The 19,441-nt window shown below is 42.4% G+C and overlaps 4 protein-coding genes across 6 annotated transcripts; 2 read left to right on the forward strand and 2 right to left on the reverse strand.

The window, feature by feature from the left end:
- The first annotated feature begins 464 nt into the window (after positions 1-464).
- On the forward strand, positions 465-3,454 carry LOC134132170 (uncharacterized). Of its 3 annotated transcripts, XM_062563423.1 has the most exons (3): positions 465-745; positions 846-971; positions 1,878-3,454. In XM_062563423.1, the coding sequence occupies exons 1-3, from the start codon at positions 638-640 to the stop codon at positions 2,244-2,246; spliced, it is 603 nt and encodes a 200-aa protein (XP_062419407.1). In that variant the 5' UTR covers positions 465-637; the 3' UTR covers positions 2,247-3,454. The 3 variants fall into 3 exon arrangements, 1 of the variants encoding a protein (XP_062419407.1); XR_009956706.1 differs by lacking the exon at positions 1,878-3,454 and adding an exon at positions 1,752-1,870 and having other exon boundaries at positions 465-971; XR_009956707.1 differs by lacking the exon at positions 1,878-3,454 and adding an exon at positions 1,628-1,741 and having other exon boundaries at positions 465-971.
- Positions 3,455-13,131: 9,677 nt separating this feature from the next.
- ncbp2 (nuclear cap binding protein subunit 2) lies at positions 13,132-15,710 on the reverse strand. The gene is made up of 5 exons (XM_037470380.2): positions 15,542-15,710; positions 15,148-15,234; positions 14,577-14,671; positions 14,252-14,390; positions 13,132-14,151 (listed from the first exon to the last, which is right to left on the reverse strand). The coding sequence occupies exons 1-5, from the start codon at positions 15,614-15,616 to the stop codon at positions 14,053-14,055; spliced, it is 495 nt and encodes a 164-aa protein (XP_037326277.1). The 5' UTR covers positions 15,617-15,710; the 3' UTR covers positions 13,132-14,052.
- A 625-nt stretch (positions 15,711-16,335) lies between these two features.
- On the reverse strand, positions 16,336-18,031 carry fkbp2 (FKBP prolyl isomerase 2). Its single transcript, XM_037470036.2, has 2 exons — positions 17,453-18,031; positions 16,336-16,760 (listed from the first exon to the last, which is right to left on the reverse strand). The coding sequence occupies exon 1, from the start codon at positions 17,921-17,923 to the stop codon at positions 17,489-17,491; it is 435 nt and encodes a 144-aa protein (XP_037325933.1). The 5' UTR covers positions 17,924-18,031; the 3' UTR covers positions 16,336-16,760; positions 17,453-17,488.
- A 37-nt stretch (positions 18,032-18,068) lies between these two features.
- Positions 18,069-19,058, forward strand: ncbp2as2 (NCBP2 antisense 2 (head to head)). The gene is made up of 2 exons (XM_037470037.2): positions 18,069-18,274; positions 18,392-19,058. Exon 2 carries the CDS (start codon positions 18,464-18,466, stop codon positions 18,767-18,769), a length of 306 nt encoding a protein of 101 aa, XP_037325934.1. The 5' UTR covers positions 18,069-18,274; positions 18,392-18,463; the 3' UTR covers positions 18,770-19,058.
- The last annotated feature ends 383 nt before the right edge of the window (positions 19,059-19,441 follow it).

Genomic DNA, 19,441 nt, shown 5'->3' on the forward strand with positions numbered 1-19,441 from the left:
GCAGCGTGTCGCGAGTTTGACATATCTAACCTAGACAAATAACACGGACAGTTCAATATAGTATTTACATCTATGGATTTAAATACGCATATTCTAACACAGCGGAGCCACAGTCGCGCTCGTAGTATCGCGTGAGTTTATGCTGTTATCGCGAGAGTTCGCCAGCTCTAACGTAATGTATTTCTGTTCAAAGTAACCTCTATTCATGTTTTGCACTTTGTACATCGCCCTTACTTAATTAATTAGACTCCTTATGTGACTTAAATTGTGTTTATTGAACAATGCTGCAAAATATAGTCCCCGCAGATCGACTTCTCTGCCCTGACGCAATGTGGGTGAATCCCCTTTTTTATATTTACTTTTCAATTATATTATTGCAGCATTGCACATAGCTCTGTTGGTTAGCCACAGGACTATCAATATTTTGACCCGGGTTCGCTTCCCGATAGAGCCATCGTGTTTTTTTTCTTCTTTTTAACTGCGTGTTCAGCTGAACTAACAAACAAAGGGATTCAGTTTACTTTCCTTGGTGAGGTGAATGTAATTCGTGTCGTTTGTATTATATCTTCATGAACTTGTTTATTTGTTGTGTGGTTTGTGCTCAGAAATATTTGTTTCGTTTTTTGGGGTAGGAACTATGTTTACGTGGTTAGTTTCGGGGGGACATGTTTTAGTGTCACAGAGCCACCACGTATGTGAAGTCTTAACTTACGGTAAAACTCAGCAACGGGATCATCATTTTAAGGTAGCTTTCACAGTAGTAATAGTTCCTGTGATAGCCAGTAATAGCCAGTGAGGTACGTTTTGTTTAAGGTCTTGTTATATCTGTTCGACGGCACGAACAGCTAACTGGGGTAGCGAGAGGAGCTAGCCACTCCGCTGGCGGACGGGGCAGCCGGTCAGCCAGCCTGCTAACTACACACCTATGCTTACATCCACATGTACTCAACCAAGGGGAAACGCTTTGGACGGTGAGTGATTACGTTTTCCTTGTGCTTTCTCCAGTCTTACCCACTTACCTAGCAGGGACACTGTAAACATGCTAACAATGCCTCGTTGCTAACAGCTGTTTGAGGAACAATGCTACTAGTTCGCTACGGAGGTAATTGTCAACATTAATGTGCCTGTCATGATATGAGGCCAGACGTGAGTCGTGTTCCACATTCAAGAGGGTTTTTATTTAGCACAGCCCAGAGCAACTTAAGCTATACGTTAAATTGAACAATAAAAACCATACTAGCATACGTCTTTTGTCCCTGTAAAGCTACCGTCCCCGCAGCAGCTAACTATAACTAGTTCATTGTCTACAATCTGCACGCAGCGTGCGTCTTCAATGCTTTTCAATATGTTACATATATTTAGTTCCCTCACAATGAGCATGAATCTAAGATTAAATGATATGATCAATATGCCCCAAATTCCAATGAAATCATGTATACACGTCAAGCTCTTTATAGAGGGGATACAACAAATTACTAAACTGTAAACAGTTAATATAAGAGAAAAAAAATATTTGAATCAAGATAAATGTTTTTCAAAATGTGTGATTAACTAGTTAATTGTCTATAATCTGTTGACAGCCCTAATCTCATTCTGATAATACACGTTGGTGCTCAAATACTTTCAGATGCCCCGTGCAAAGTCATGCCACCAGTCTGAGAACATCAATGGGAATGCCACATGGGACATGTGCATAATTGTAAAACACAGACACCCAACTAATTCTCTCCTTCCTCGACTCGGACACTCAGGTGGCGGCACGGATCTCTGCATGTCTGACTGACATCTCCCAGTGGATGTCCGCCCATCACCTGAATATCAACCCCGACAAGCTCTTGTCATCTCCCGCCTTGACTACTGTAACTCTCTCCTGGCAGGTCTCCCTGCTACTGCCATTCAACCACTGCAGCTTATCCAGAATGCAGCAGCTCGACTGGTCTTCAACCTTCCGAAATACTCCCACACCACTTCTCCGTTCTCTTCATTGGTTCCCAGTGGCTGCCCACATCCAGTTCAAAACATTGGTACTGACGCACCATGCTGTGAATGGATCGGGACCAGTCTACATCCGGGACATGGTGAAACCCTACATCCCAACCCGCACACTCCGATCTGCATCTGCCAAGCTGCTTGTTCCTCCCTCACTGAGAGAAAAGCACTCGGCCAGATCGCGACTCTTTGCTGTCCTGGCTCCCAGATGGTGGAATGAGCTCTTTGATGACATCAGGACTGCAGAGAGCCTCTAGATCTTCCGTTGAAAACTCAAGACACACCTTTTTAGACTCTACCTTGACTAAAACACTAGCAAACCGTAGCACTAACAAATGGTAGCACTTAAATTGTACTTATAATGGCACTTATCTTTAACATGTTTTGAAACTGCTTAGTTGATGAAAAATGTACTTTCTTGTTACTTGTGCATGTGGAAATGCACTTATTGTACGTCGCTTTGGATAAAAGCGTCAGCACTTATTTAAGAAGACTCCATGTGACTTAAAATGTGTTTAATGAATCCAGAATGTAATATTTGTTCAGTATGCAGGGGCAGTGATTTATTTAGTCATGTTTAGTCATATTTTGTTTTTTACATGACAATATGGTTTGGTACATACTGAGTTAATGAATATACATTCTAAAGTGCAATGTCCATATGTGAATAAGAGTTCTATACGTTCATCATAGTCAATATAGTATGGAAATATCCCTTATGTAGTTGGTCAATAGGAACTATATTAGGCAGTAATAACAGCTAAGGTGGATATTTCTGGGAATTAACCTTGATTGAGACTGCATCTATAAGATATACAGGACAAGAAAAATGCACTGGGTGTAAATTGTACATGTGTTGAATTATACAGAGGCAAACTGGAGAACGAGACAAGTGTTGCTGTGATGCTTGCGCTTCAGACTCTACCTTTATTTTACAGGAATGCATCTTTTTGTTATCGTGGTCATCGTGCCCGAGACCCGTAACAATTACCCTGCGATCTCCACCAACTGTCTCTGCTACATTTCATTTACTTTTTGCAGGTCTTTTGCAGCCTAGTGTTGGTGGATTCCGTTTATGAAGCCACAGACTCAGGTTTGAATGCCAGCCCCGAGAGTGATTTATTTAGTTTCTTTTTGACCCGCGAGTGCGGCCGACCGCTGCCCCCCCGACGTGCAAGGAGAGGCGAAGGCCCGTTCATCGCTGCTTGCAGCTTTAATTATAAGATTTCCCATTCACAGGGCCAACCGACACTTCTTCGTTCATGTTCACTGTGGATTGTTGTTGTCTGAAGTCATGAACGCTAGTTGGTGCTCCAGTATAATCGGTCCTCCGGAACTCATCCAGTGAGAAACGTTCCGCGGTGCAAAAAATAAGTGTAAAAATGCGTAAAAAATGTTTAATGTGTTATTTTTTGTGTAATTAATTAATCTTAATTCACATTGTAATTAATTAACGCGCTAAAGTCCCGGCCCTAATTTTAAATTAAACAAACAGTGACACTATGAATCATCGTGAGTTCTGGTGTCTCTAGTGGAATCAAAGCTGACCTTCCTGATCCACATTTGGGATTTGATTCTCTCTCCTCAAGGTGCCGTGTGTCAAACGTGTTTATTTCTTCCGGGATTTATTCTCCACTCAGCTGAGGAGGACCCTCAGACTGGTTTAGCTCCATAGGGGAGTCGGTATGGATCCTCTCAATTCACACGCGGGCATCAGCACACATGTCGAAAAAAGTGAAATAAGGATCACAGCATAAAAGTAGTGAAATCAACTAGGGCTTTATTAGAAATACCATTATATGACTTTACTTGACCTGCAATTCTATTTTAACGGTATGGAACGGTTGTGGATTCCAGCCTGAGAATCTATGAGAATTGAGGTTGGATTCAAAAGCATCAACAGGTGTGTGGTGGAACAGTGCAGGGAGATAGCAGGAAGGCTGAAGTGTGGAGGGTCCTGAGTTCAAACCTGCTCTCTCAGAAGGAGGGTTTGGTTGCAGTCAGGGCTTCAAACTGTAAACTTTGAAACAGTTTTGAGGTTTAGTAAACAATCCCAAGGTCTAATAGGAGAAACGGACACAATGAGGCATGTGCTTGAATAGCACAAGGGAACAACTGAAGGGCTGCAGGCTCCAACCTGCTGTCTGAGGTTGTGGGTTCATGCCACTTCATGCAGACATCACTTCTGCTTTGAAAGAGTTTTGAGGTTTGAGTAGCAATCTCAAGGTTAAATACGAGAAACAAAAATTTAATTTGTGCAGGGTGAGGTAGTGCAGCAAAAGAGCTGAGGAGCTACTGTCCTTACCCTGTAGCTTGTGGGTTCAAGCCCAGTCTTGGGTTTGAGCCTTTGGCTTTACTTCAGGTTTGAATAGCAATCTCAAGGTTAAATTCAACAAACAAATCAGCGGTTAGTGTGTGGTGAAGTAGCACAGTGGAAGAGCTGCTGCCACAAGCCTGCACTGCATTTGACGGTTGTGAGTTCAAGCCCAGTCTTGGTTTTGAGCCTTTGGCTTTACTTCAGGTTTGAGTAGCAATCTCAAGGTTAAATACAACAAACAAATCAGTGGTTAGTGTGTGGTGAAGTAGCACAGTGGAAGAGCTGCTGCCACAAGCCTGCACTGCATTTGACGGTTGTGAGTTCAAGCCCAGTCTTGGTTTTGAGCCTTTGGCTTCATTTCAGGTTTGAGTAGCAATCTCAAGGTTAAATATAACAAACAAAGGTTAGGTTAGTGTGTGGTGAAGTAGCACAGTGGAAGAGCTGCTGACATAAGCCTGCACTGCATTTGACGGTTGTGGGTTCGAGCCCAGTCTTGGTTTTGAGCCTTTGGCTTTATTTCAGGTTTGAGTAGCAATCTCAAGGTTAAATACAACAAACAAAGGGTTGGTTAGTGTGTGGTGAAGTAGCACAGTGGAAGAGCTGCTGCCACAAGCCTGCACTGCATTTGAAGGTTGTGGGTTCAAGCCCAGTCATGGTTTTAAGCCTTTGGCTTTACTTCAGGTTTGAGTAGCAATCTCAAGGTTAAATACAACAAAGGTCTGATTTGTGTGTGGTGAAGTAGCACATCGGAAGAGCTGCTGACATAAGCCCCTGCACTGCACTTGAAGGTTGTGGGTTCAAGGCCAATCTTGGTTTTGAGCCTTTGGCTTTACTTCAGGTTTGAGTAGCAATCTCAAGGTTAAATACAACAAACAAAGGTCTGATTTGTGTGTGGTGAAGTAGCACATCGGAAGAGCTGCTGACATAAGCCCCTGCACTGCACTTGAAGGTTGTGGGTTCAAGCCCACATGTGGAAATTGCATTTAAAAGAATTTTAAAGTTTAACTCACATGCTCAAGGTTAAATAGGAGAATCAAAGTTGCCAAAATGTGACCAGGACTGGTAGTGTAGGGGTGCAAGCTAGAGCCCAGAAGCCTCTGTGCGCACCGCCAGTGGGTTCAAATCCCGCTCGTGCCAAGTCTTGAGCACACTGCCGCGGAGGTAGTAGTGGGGGCATTGTCCCCACGGTTGTTTCGGAGAAGTGAACCCTAGGGGTTATGCAGAAACACAAGGCGCGTTCACTTGAGTTATGATGGCATGGTCAAGAATGATGAAGAATCTTTTGCTGATGAATTGAATTTGATGTTAATTGCTTTGCTTTAGCCTTTTAGCACTTATTAGCCATGCTACGTAGCCTATAGGGTCCCACCTTTTTGACGGGAGAGAAGTAAAGATGAGCAGATGTGTCTCATTCAGTGGTCACACTGACATGAAACTTATTACAGCCTCTGAGGGCATTTTTCAAGACAATCACATGTTTGTCTACTTTAGGGCATCCTGTGCAAAACCTTAAACTGACAGTCTGGCACAGGGTGTAGATTTGTTTACCCTCCAATTCTCTGTTACATTCAAATTCAACTCACTTGTGCCTTTACCAATGCAGGAAGGATGAATAGCATGGTTGATCCTCCAAGATGCACCAATATCCCATTATGATTTTTTATAAATGTCAGTTACCTAAAACTAAAAAAGGATTTAGGAAGAGCCACCATGTCCCTTGAGGGTTGAACCCAGATAAGGTTAAAGTACAAAAATTTGGGGCATTTGGCATTAGTGACAGGGACGTGTAGGTTGCTCCATCTAAGATCATTCCAGTCATGTCATGGGAAAAAAATATTGTGAAAAAAGTCAAAATATGTAGGGTCAAAAAAGAAAAGTTTTTTTTTAAATAATGGGTAAAAAATTATTATAAAAATATATATGTAAGGTCAATATATATATATATATATATAATATATATATATTATTAGGGCCGGGACTCGATTAAAAATATTAATCTAATTAGAGGCTTTGTAATTAATTAATCAAAATGAATCGCATTTTAATTGCATAAATATTTGACCTGAGAACAGTGAAAAGTAATTTTTTTCACATGGATTGTTATTTTAGAAATAGCATATTTAGAAATATAGTACTTTCAGAAATTCAGGTAGCCTATAGGTAAGTAGACCTTCTGTAAACAATGTTTTTTTAAGTAGACCAATACTTTCAAGTACATTGGTTATTTTTTCAGACGTGGACTTAGTTACCCTGGTCTTTAAACCAGTCATCTGGTGCAGTGTGGGTTGGGTGTGGGTCCTTGTACTCGGGTCGGGCTAACGTCCACGCTAGCTGCTAATTGTTTTGCGTTGAGGTGATACTTGAGGCTCGATGTGAATTCCTTGTTGCACAGCTTGCACACAACCGTGCTCTTATCGACGCTTCCATCCGTGTGTTTATTATAATAAGATTTCCCATTCACGGGGCCACCCGACACGGTCTCGTCAGCTTCTTCGTTCATGTTCACTGTGGTTTGTTGTTTTCTGAAGTCATGAACGCTAGTTGGTGCTCCAGTATAATCGGTCCTCCGAAACTCATCCAGTGAGAAACGTTCCACGGTGCAAAAAATAACACATTAATCTTAATTCACATTGTAATTAATTAATCGTAATTAACGCGCTAAAGTCCCGGCCCTATTTATTTATAATCAATAACTTTTTCCTCCAAATGCTCAACAGGGAAGAAGAACAAACCTAAAACAAACAGCAAAGTCATGGAAGCCAAAGCTAATTAAAATAGTGTAAAAGGCAACCTAAACATTGTATTATGTTTTATGTAATTATATCTATAAATAAATATATCTTTACCTGAAGACAAATTTAGTATTAACGCTACATTTTGGCTTTCTTCAACTATTTTTTGGCCACTTGAGGGCAAAACAAGCAGAAACACAATAACTGAAATACTAACAATTTGTGGCAATGTGATAAAGTAAGGATTTGAAGGGTCACAGGATATGATTTTCTTTGCTTTGCAGCTGTCACTGCGCCACTCTGCAATCTCCCGTCCAAAATTGTACCTGTCCTCTAACCTTTGATCCATGACATGTATTGCTGGATTCTAAGGGCTTTTGACAGGTCAATTGGCTGGACAAATATTTAGCGTCTTCATTGCTTAAGAACATGGATCCAAACCTAGTAGCTCCTGTTCAGAGTCACATGGGGTAGGAGGATTATTCCAGCATGCACTGGGTGGAAGGAAGTGCGCGTGAAATCCCTTTATACAACCATGTATAATGTGTTATTAATCATTATCATATTATGGATGTCCATAATCCAAGTGAAAGATTGTGAAATGTTCTGGCCGGTGAAGGTTTAGTCAGAGGTGCTTCACGGCTGTGCCCAGTCATCCTTGTGATGATAACAAACCCAGCCTCAAGCTGAGGCTCATGAGTCTAGATTCATAAAGCGAGGTCAGATATGACACTAGAAAATGATATCAGTCTTCAATATTTTTGAAATTTGATACATGTTTACCAAAAAAGGAAACACCTTTCTTCAAAGTTGAACTGTTTTTTTGGGGGGGGGGGGGGGATAGCTTCCATCACCGGGACCAGAGGTACCGTCCATCCGTCCTGTCTGCCACCTCCCACCACATCTTCATCCAGTTCATCCATCTACCAACAAGAGAACAAATCACAGTTCTACCAATCACAATTCACTGGACACTGGTTGTGAACAGAAGTATGGTGGGACAATTTTGGACAGTACTCCTTCTTTCATCATCTTTCTCCAATTAAATCTTTTTTTCATCTTACCTGATTGGACACTTTTGATGCGTGGAATCGTCCAATTGTTGCAGTATTGGTCGTCTAATTGTGTTCTAAATAAACCTGTTGTGTTAAGTATAACTCGGGGTGGATATTTCTTGTCTGTGCAGAAGTCAGACGATTGAACTATTTACCAATCTCCTCATGGAACATGGATTGAATTGGAATCTTCAGCCTACATTTTTATTGATCTGAACTGAATGTTTAGCCTAGCAAACACTATTTTAGTGTAGAGCGTCCAGCTCACCATTTGATTATTGTATTGACAACAGATTAGCCACAGAGAGCTGTTTGCTAAGCTTATTGAGCAGAGGACTGAAATCACAAAACGTCTGTAGAAATGAGAGCTGCATTGACACAATGGTTACTATTATTATTTTGTTTAGTTATTTAAAATAATATACATGCAGAAATAGCAATCAATATGGCCAGAAAGATTATTTTTGACAAGTTTGTTCTTCTCACAATTTAGAGATAATTTAATTGGGTCCCAATAGTGTTACATTTTTTGAAAATGGGTTCCCCACGAATAAATAAAGGCAGTCACCCAATACATCCTTCAGCACATTGGCCAATATAAAAACACAAAACGATACACGTTAATAGGCTTAAACATGTAAATATCCACCCATTTAAAAAATGTCTAATATTTCTAATCCTTGCTCTCAACACTTCAAGCAAGTGTGTTTAACATTGAAAGCAAGCCGACAAGAGATAATCAGAGATTGAGGTGGATGCACAAAAAAAGCCCACGCAAGCTGACAGATGGCTGCCCATTTCATGGGAGGATAAATATAGGTCTTGCAGACAGAGGCTGACCAGGTTTGACATCAACTCTGTAGGATTCTGCTCATTTGTCAGCCGCAGCCCACCTCGACATCTCCGTCCAACCCGAGGGGAAGATAAGGACGAACCCCCCCCCCCCTCCTCCCCCTCCTCCTCCCCCTCGGCGGCTACCGCTGGGCAACTTCCCACCTACAGCTCCGTTCTTATCTAATCTTCTCCATGAATGAAGGGGGGGACACAAGTAAATAGAGTGAAGATGATGTCATTAACCTTTTAATGGATTATCTGAAGTAACAAAGGGACATTGGAGATGGAAACCGTAGCCTGCTAGATGTCGGTGGAAGTGCGTGAGAAAACTTTATCTATATTTTGGTGAACTGATCTGAACCAGTCAATAAATACTGCACAAAAGCCTGAAATGTCTCCATCGGTTGTAAAGAGAAGCGAGAGAGAGAGAGAGAGACAAGAGGGTAAGGGCAACTGAGGCTACCTTGACATACTGCACCTTCCTTCCATTCCTCAAAAGAATTTAAATTGAGCGTTACTGTAAAATCCCATTTCTGTCAAAGACTCCTATGATCGCTCTATTCTTTAGTGATTGATGGTTCACTGTTGTTCCCTCCGAAGAGAGAGAGAGAGGTCACGAAGTTAGAATCTGAAAACTATTCTTTGCTTTTGACAGATAATCACAGACCAAAGGCGGTCGATCAGAGGCAGGAAATCGACTCTTCTAAAATGGAACAGGCTGGAAATAAATTCTACTGCAATCATAATTGTGTTCAATTAGCCTTAACATGATTGCAGAATGGACCATGTGCTTTGTGGCTCAAGCTAAAAAGGAGCTGAGGCGTGAAAGTTCGTTTTCGGCAAACAGATTGTGATTATAGCTCATCTATCAGAGGGGAAAACACGAGGGAGGAAAGGTGTGGGCTTAACGGAGTCTGTGACTAGAAGACCTGCACTGTTAAGTGTTTCACTCAGCTGACGTCGATCTTTAGTGAGCAAGCAGGAGGAACGCTTTCATTGTGTCGCTGTTTGAGCATCGAGGATGAGGTGAAGTTCCCCAGAAAGCTGCGGGGCATTGGGGCGTGTTCTCAAGTGTGATATTGGGGGCCCGGAGCCACAAGCCGAGAGAGAGAGGTCCATGATGCGTAACCACCTGCAGGCTCCACCAGTCCACGATGGACAGGGTCGCGTACAGTCGGAGCTGCGGTTCAAACAGAGAGCAGCGTTTTATTCTGAGTTACGGGCGCATGAAGCAATCCCCCGAGATGGAATTCACAGACCCTGACTAAAGCCGACGTAAGGGGGAAGAAAGAAATTGGAAGCGACATCTGCCCTCAACATCGGAGGTCATACCCATAGTCATTTAACCGTGGACGCGTTAAAAACTGTTGAGTCCTTCCAGGTTTTAGCGTTATATTCAAAACATTCTTATTTGTTCACTTTGGTTTATACAGTCTGTACTGAACAGGTAAACTTAAACTGTTTTCTAACTGATATCTAGAGCCCAGGTTTGCCGGTAAAAAGCATAGTTAAACTTTATCTTTGACATTATCATGGTCTTAGGCCTTTTATGTCAACATATAACCAGGAGCTTCTGATGTACCATTAAAAATGAAAGCCTCTCTTGGTCTCAATCTGGACCGATACCAAAGCTCACAGGATCCCACCAGCTAAACTAATCCTTTCCCACAAATACGACCCCTATGGCACAGTCTCAAGATAACTGAGCTTGTTTATGGGCACGCCTAAGTGTGGGCCTGATTATTTTAATATCTTGGAACCTGTTGCACGGATCGGCTCCCATTCAGCAGCAGGATCCCATGTATGTCCGGCTACTGATGTCGGCCATAAGGTCCGGCTCACAAAAAACAATAGATTTGTGGAACCTGGGTTTTTGCACTGGGGCATTGTCACCTTAAAACTGAAAAAGATAATGCCTCAGAGCCACCGTGCTAAAACATTGTTGTCTGCAATCGTTCATTTCCCTGAAATGACCCACATAACCTGCATGAAAAGGACCCAGACCTAAAGTGCTGTACACACAGCTGAATCAAGCTGAGGGGAGATCAAACAATTTGACACCACAGAGCTCACGCGGGTGTGTTAAATCCACTCATCCATGAAGAAGCTTTTAATATGAGTTAATGACACGCCTGGGGAGTAACCTCACTCTTACGGCTGACGGAGAGAGCTGTGGTTCCTCATCGTAATGGTGGATCATTAACTTGCTGCATCATCTTGAAGCGGCCAATGACAGGCTGCCGTAGGAATGAGTCTATCAGGGAGACAAAGCTGAGGGTTGAGGAATTTCATTCCGAAAGCTCCAAACAACTACTTTGCATAAACGACTCGTTAATTCCGCGACCCGCTTTGGCGCCGTCTAATTAACACTTGGCCCCATTTGATCTTGACCTTTTTGATAACAGCCGATGTTACAAATGTGCAATAACGTAATCACTAGGGGCAAGCTAGGAGCCTTCATGATCTCCTCCTCCTCTGCTGCAGAAGAAATAGAATTGGAAATGCTCCCAGACTTGCACTAAATGTCAAATGCACATCAGTTGGATGCAGACAGTTTATGGATCATAAACAGGTTTCTGGTATTGAGAATATAATGACATCATTCATCAGCAGTTGAGGCCACAGCTCCTTCTGACCACTCTGCAGGGTAATGACATGGGCCTGAAACAGTGACGGAGGTGATTCTGCTTGCTTCACCTTTAGACCTCTGCATCGTGTTGTGGGCTTTAGTGCTTACTAACAATTCACAGCTCTGTCGGCCATGCTGTACCAAACCCCCTTTTGTCATGCTTTAAATCGCTTGTGTTCAATAGAATGAACAACTTTCTCTTGACGATATGATCTAAACATACAGGCAACAAATGGAGGACTCAAACGCAGACAAACACTTACCAGCCAAGCAGGAAGGATGGAAGCCAGATGTCCTCGAGGCGATGTTCTGGAGAGACTTAGAGGTTGTAAAAAGCCCCAACAGTTCAAAGACATCTAAGAGGGTCAGTACAGTAAGTACGGGGCAGGAAACAAAAGAGCAGCAATAGATCAGGTATGGGTTCCAGATTTGGGGATTTAAGGCTTAACAAACCCTGAGAATCTGTGAGGGAATGAGTGTGAATCTGAGGGAGACAGATGACTGGGACAGGTGGGGAGTATGCAGGGGAAGTGAGAGTGGGGCTGACTAAGTATTTTGACTTCTCTGCTGTTGTTCTCAATAGTTGTCATGCATTCACACAGGGCTTTATGTCTGATGCAGTGTTTACTATGTACTATGTTTACTGTTGGTTCACTGTCACGCCACATACTCTCCTGCCACCTTGTGTTCATTTTTAATACGGGTGCAACGAGTATTGTCCCTGAATGGAGCCCTTACCAACTGCTCAGCAAGATCATCTCCACTATAATCATAATTATTTGACTTGCCTGCAAAGAACTGTACGAGGTCTGCCCACTGAACCCTGAAAGCTCCCAAAAGTTGTCATTGTGCATTATTAATATTTAAGCATTTTACAACAGCTGTTTAATACCAGTGAAGTTTTCATCTCCTGAGGCAGGCATCAACTTCATGAGGCAAAAAGGTCGCTTGAAGGTCATATTAAACCTTACATCTGATTTAGAGGGAAAATGATCCATTAGAGAGACAGCTGGGTTCCTGCTAAAGGCCGTTTCGGCCTTCATGAGATGACATTTGAGCTTAGACAACATTAAATATCCTTGCTGCTCATATATGGCGGCATTCTTTTTTGGAATAAAGGTTGGCAACATGGCTGTAAGTCAATGGCTTCGACGGATACAACCTTTCATCGATCTTCAAGAGGAAAATGTCTTGCTGGTGAAATGATCGGGAAGAGAAGGTATTAGCAGCTTTGTAGGGACATCTGACCACAACCAGTATTTTCAGACTACACTGTGTAGGCAGTGGGCATAGAGAAACTATTTTGCTCAGGAGTTTGTGAACACTAAATAAAACCTAAAAAAAAGGAGAAAAATGAATCCAGCACCAGTTCAACTAAAAGCTCACGTTCCTCCATGTCCGTTGGAGGTGTAAATAAGCAACTGTCAATAAATAAAGTTATAATAGCAAGCAATGGGTTAACATCAATTCTCACAGTAGACACAGAATGTATTAAAGCCGGTTTAATCTACGGATACATTTCTAATATGGATGTACGTTAATCATTTAACCCCCCCCTCAAAAAAGCATCACTCAAACAAAATAAAAAGAATCTTTATTTAAAAAAGTATACCCAATTGAAGAAAATGTTTCATTCAAAGAAATCATAAAGATAAGAGAATACTTCCTATCCATTATTTCAGCATATTATCATTTTAACAGACAGGGAACGTGCACTTGATCGCTTTGTCTGGATATTTGATAAATCATCAACCGAGACACTACATGCTATCAGAACCTTTCCCAGCCTGAAGGGATTTGATGGTATGTCTATGAGAGGCGAACAATCAGTCTGAATACAGTTAATCCTCTGGGGTCCAGCGCTTTTGTTGCAGCGCTTTGGTGCCCGCAGCAGATATCAAGGCCTAGAGTCAGATTAGCAACTTGGGATGCAAGACTGGAGTTAGGGGTTGAGATACAATTGGTACGACCGGAGAGCGTCACAAGTAGCCGGTGTACGAGATCATTTCCAGCCAATAAAAAGCTCATTATTGTCAGGCGCTAACTGGGCGGGTTCAGAGATGACATTGTGGCCAATGCACTCTGCTTCTTTAGCTCTCCACATTGACTGATGAATCCCATTAGACCACAGCTTCCTCAAACATTAACTGTCAATCAAAAATCTGTCTATAAATAGAAACCAGCATGCTACTGATGCCACGTTCTCTTCCGGTTGCCTAGCGATTCTACAAATGAATGCAGAAGATTATGAAAACTATCACACTATATGCAAGAGCAGGTATGAAAGACACAGACCGCTAGAACAGAATAAATAAATAACAGCTGCTAGTTTCTGGGGTCCAATGGTCCTTGCAGAAATGCCGGAGAGTTTTAATAGTCACACTGGGACAGAATATCTGGGCTAGCATGTAGAGGCCTTGTTGGAGAATCCATCTGATCCAGGACTGAGGGAGGGGCTCTGTGTAGTCCAGGCCGACTGCTTTGGCCACGTTCAGTCTAAAAACTATTGCGAGCCTCTGTGGGACGATGCTGCTGAGCCAGCTTACCGTAGCCACCTCTGGCTGGGTCGTAGTCCTGCCTGTACTCATCTCTCACCTACAGGAACGTAACACAACCAGAAAGTACATAATGGTATAAACCTTATGAGCAGTGGTTGCCACGGTGGGTTCCTTAACGACTTCATTCAAGTACTCACCTGTCCCCCTGATTTTCCACGGCCGTACTGGCGCCCCTCCTTAAAGCCGGCGTCCCAGTCCGTCCTGATGATACGGTCATCCAGTCTAGTGCCATTAATGAAGCGCATAGCATTTTCTGCACCTGTGCGTGTGTAGTATCTGGTACAGAATGGGGTTAAGGTCTGTTGCGGGCTCTTAAAGTTGCACAACATGATCACTTAATGCTTTATTTATAAAACGTAGTACTGAATGGAATCCTCCCCTAGTCACCAAGCAGATATTGTTCCTGACATTGAGTTGTGTTTACTGTGAATATAGTTGAATGCCTCTTTTTAAAAAGGATACTCTACAAAGCAGAATCCACAGGCTGTCTTCTTGACTTTATCCAGGCCGATGACGATGCGCTTTACGTCCCCACTTTTAGAAAATATCTCGTGTACCTACCGAACAATAACAGGTGAGAATAGTGCAAGAGATAATAGAAAGTTGAACTTCAGAGGAGTTTCTTTTAAACCGTTTTAACACTAATTAAATATACCCGATCAGAAATACTAAAATGGTAAAGTAATTCTAACTTCTGGAGATGTTAAGACCCTCAGAGCCTGAAAAAATGCCACAGCTGGGGCATTATTAAAAAAAGCCAAGATAAAAAATAGCAGATCCACTAGTCCTCAATGTAAGAGGTTACAGGAAATGCAATGAATACAAATGTAGTTCCCACTATTCTGGCTGCACAAGAAAAAAAACTTTATGTGCATAATGCGAGTGATGCCAATACGCATACCTAATTTGTTTTGGTTGACCAGCCATATTCAAAACAAAATAAAGAGATTCATGCAATAACCGGAACGTAACTGAACAGTATTGCAATGCGCCCACATGATTGTCCAAAAAGGCGTAGCATAGAGTATCCTACCTGGTCCTCGGTGGAATAAAAGGACAGATTCCCAACATAGAGGGTGTGGCTCTGCTTCAGCAGCTTCTCCTGATCATAACGGTTACCCTGGAGATACAAGCAACGTGAACAAGCGATGAGCGTGACCTCACTGAGCAGCATTGTAGTAATGACCCACCTTTCGGTTATTTGTGGTCTCATAAATTATCATATTTAGTTATCATCGATGTGTAGAATTTGTCTTTAAATCTAAATCTAAGGATACAAAGAAAACACCCGCTCCGTAATAAGCGCGAGCCGACCATTCTGTTGTTTGTGAGCAATTGCTAACTTTTAGCTAACAGCTAAATATTTAGCGTCAGTTAGGAGGACGTTACAAACCGAGGTATAAGGGGGGGGGAATCCCCTCACTTACCTTAAAATGTTGGTCTCTGTATTGACTAACATCAACGTAGGAGTCGCTAACCAATGCGTTCAGTTTAACGGACATTGTGAAGAACCTGCAGTTAGCAATCCGCGACAGGCTCGCAACTGTGCACAGCGTGTCTTCATTAGTTCCGGTTCATGTGTCCGTCCTTTGAAGAGCTCCGGAAGAAACATTTCATCGGGTCTATTAAGGAAGTAGAGCCCCCTGCTGGTGTGTTCATGATGCACTCATCTATGGGTTTATGACCATTGAATAGAAAATAAAATATAAGATGTTTTTTGTGGATTTCACGGAGCAAACCCATGACATTGTAAAATACACATAATATACATCATTTTTAAATAAAATGTAAACATTTAGAGCAATTAAATTGCCCAATGTCACATGACTTCTGAAGCTGGCAGCCGGGGTGAGATGTGGTGCAACTCGATTGGCTGCTGCCATCTTGTCATTGGTTATCGTTTGAATGGACTCTTTTGTTTGTTTTGTGGTGTTTTCACCATTATACGTTGTTATTGGGGGATAAGGTTATGAAATTATTTTCATATTTTTCAGATATTGTAAAAATGCACACACACACAAACGCGTAATGCATTTTTTAAAGCAGTTTAACATTATCAATGATTTACTGTTTCAAACACTGTGTTCCATCAAAATGGTCTGGTTTATTCCATAATCAGGCGGCATTTTGTTAAGATTATTGCATCGAATACACAAAAACTAAGCCAAAGAATAGGGTAAAAAGCTTTTTTGTCCAACAAAACCATTTCAGACCACAAAGGTTCCTGTAAGATCATTTTATTATGATGGGTGACAAACATTTATTTTAATCTTTCTCTGGCCTGAGTTAACCTTCTAAGTTAACAACTAAATTTATTTGTGAAAAGACTATAAAAATATGAATGAATCCTTATAGAAAAATCCAGGAACAATTATTTAAAAAAAAGATGAAACTACAGGGCATGACTTGATTATCAACCAGCAGCCAAATACTGGGTTTAATTGATCACTTTCAGTTCTACTAATGCTTAACAAGGCCCTACTTCACTTCTTATATCATCTAATATCTTCAGACCAATAAATGTGAGCGCAGTAAGGAGGACAGTGACTCTGTCGTGGGTCGTCACACTACTCCCATATATTCCATGGCGTCTCCATCAGAGGTCAGATGATCTCGAAGTAGTATTGTTGGGGCAGCTCTTGGAACCTGAAATGTTAAAACATGTATCTAATTAAAAGGAACTGCAATTGTTTCTTTGGAAAGAAACTGTTCTCTGTGCTCTAACAAAGAGCTCAGATGTCAACTATGAGCAGCAGATGGAGTTGATATACCCTCAGTACATTGCCTGAGGACACTTCAGCCAAGCAGATGCTTTCTGTCAAGAAGCCTACAACGTCAAAAAAACAATTCGTAAAAACATAATGTCCAAATGAACCATGTCAATGGCTTTATAAAACATTTAGTTTCTTCTTGTGAGTGAGATGGCAATTTGAATTCTGGAATAGCAGAAATAAAAGCTGCATCGTAATGGTTTTTAGTAAATTTAGTAAATGCAAATACAGAAAATGGCTTTATCGGAGAATACAAGACCAAAAAGAGTATGAATAGTATGATTAGATCGTGATGCATGTGATTTAAGTGCAAATCAAATTGCATCTTCTTTGGTGCATTGTTTCTAATTTAATTTTCATTTGATCAAATTGTCCCAGAAGAGGGCTGTGGCCATGTTGTATTGCAGTATAGTGTAGTAGCCCTGCACAATGCACGGTAAAGGGAAGAATAGGGCCAGCATCCAAAGCACCATTAAACCAATCAAACTTTGTTTCAGACTCATGGTCCTGATAGTGCAAAATATTACATTGCATCAAAAATAAAGATAAAAAACAGTGATAACTTACGCATTGAAAGTTGATTTCTTTTTCATCTCCTCTTCATCAAAGCTCGGACTTCCTCTCGATGCTGAGCAGCTCCACTTCGAAGATGAGCGTCGCTCCTCCGGGGATCTTCGGGGGAGCTCCCCGGTCTCCGTAGCCCAACTCGGCGGGGATGACCAGCTTCCTCTTCTCGCCCTCGCACATGCCGAGCAGGCCCTGATCCCAGCCTTTGATCACCTGCCCGGTGCCCAGGGTGAAGGTGAAGGGCCTGTCGCGGGGAACGCTGCTGTCAAACTCCGTGCCGTCCTCCAGCTTGCCCGTGTAGTGCATGTTCAGCACGTCTCCCTTGCGGGACTTGATGGGGCAGTTGTCCACTCGCTTCTTGATGCCGATCTGTAGCTTTTTCTTATCGCCTCCGCTCTCCGCCGCTGGGCTCAGAGACAGCACGGTCACTGCGAACAACAGGATCACCCTCATGGCCGCGGTCAACCTCATAGCTTCCACGCGTTCAAAGGGTTTGTTGTGGAGGGAGGATGCGACCAACGCTGCGTTGGCTAATTTGAGAAGAAGAGAGAGAGAGAGAGAGCAAAACGGGAAATTAGCTGGGACGTCTGTTGCCAAAAGCGGATGTACGCAACATTCAACCGGACGTGTTTTCCAGGCTTGTGTTACCGGCAAATACATCCGGAACACCGCTCGAAGTTAGCGTCTGATTCGTACAGACCGACTTAGTATTTCTAAGAAACACAAGTAAATATTGCCTGAGACCAACTTCAGCCTCGCTTCAGCGTGTTATGTCATCCAGCGTTACGGTAAACCAACCCTGTGTTCACCTAATTTCTGCTGGTAAGAAAGTCAACCTCTTTCGTTACTGAAATATAACACCGCAATCATACATTACCAGACATACGTCGATCAGACGCCTTTAACTCGACCTAAAAGTAAACATTATTGTCATTACAGGGCGGGATTACACGAGAGTTGACCTATACGATATAGCGAAGCTAAGTTAGCGGGCTAAGCTAACTCGACAACATGCTCGCGCGCATGCTATTTAACCTCCTCAACAACCACCGCGTCGTGGAGAAGTTGGCCGAGTCTCGACCGATTCGCAGGGCGGCCCAGATCACCGCGTACGCCATCACCAAGGCTCAGATCGCTGGTCGGGACGCTTCGCAGCGGGTCTTGCGGTCACAGACGCTGCGGCAGGTCCGGGACGAGGCTGGCAAAGTCCCCGGTGACCTGGGAGAGATGGGCAGCCGCCTGAAGAGGGTCAGGGAGACGTTTGTGAATGAAGTGAAGGGAGGGTGGAAGGACGGCTCCAGAGGGATCAAGAAATGAGGACGCCCAAGGGACCCCGGGGCGGTCACCTTTTATCATGGCCAGGGTCCTTCATTCTGCAGTGACTCAAGGAGTTGAGTTGAGAAGCGATATATGAACATCGTGTCTCATTGATGCAACACAACAACAGTACAAGACCGAGGATGGTGGTGAAACCTGCAACCTATGGCCGGATATATTACTTTGAAAAAATGTACATATTGGGAAAGATGTGATGATGATATGTACAGACAATGAAGTCCCCATTTGTTTCTGACTGTATAAATAAATATTATAATTTATAACAGCACTTTGACTACGAGTGAGTCTTTATATTAAAAATGAAGTAAAGGTTTACAACAACAATATGTTAAGTCTGTTGCATCAGGACTAGATCTTTGAAAATATAGGTGGGTTAACAAAAGGCTTTTTACGTTTTGTAGAGTCAGAGGTTACATCGAACACTGGAAAGAATTACAGACATAAGAGCACATTTCATTGCACCCTGTGACATTTGGCCACTGGCGTGGTAATGGATGTAATTATTTACTATTACCAACTCGTCAAAGCCCTGTGCAGCAATCTGGTCACAGTACACTACAGTGACTTTGATCCCTGGCTCCATTTCTCTTCAGATATTGCATCTAAACTTTGGCTTTGACAAAAGCCAATAAACCAATTACCTTGTTATAC

The sequence above is a fragment of the Pungitius pungitius genome, chromosome 7 (assembly GCF_949316345.1).
Source record: "Pungitius pungitius chromosome 7, fPunPun2.1, whole genome shotgun sequence".
Taxonomy (NCBI): domain Eukaryota; kingdom Metazoa; phylum Chordata; class Actinopteri; order Perciformes; family Gasterosteidae; genus Pungitius; species Pungitius pungitius.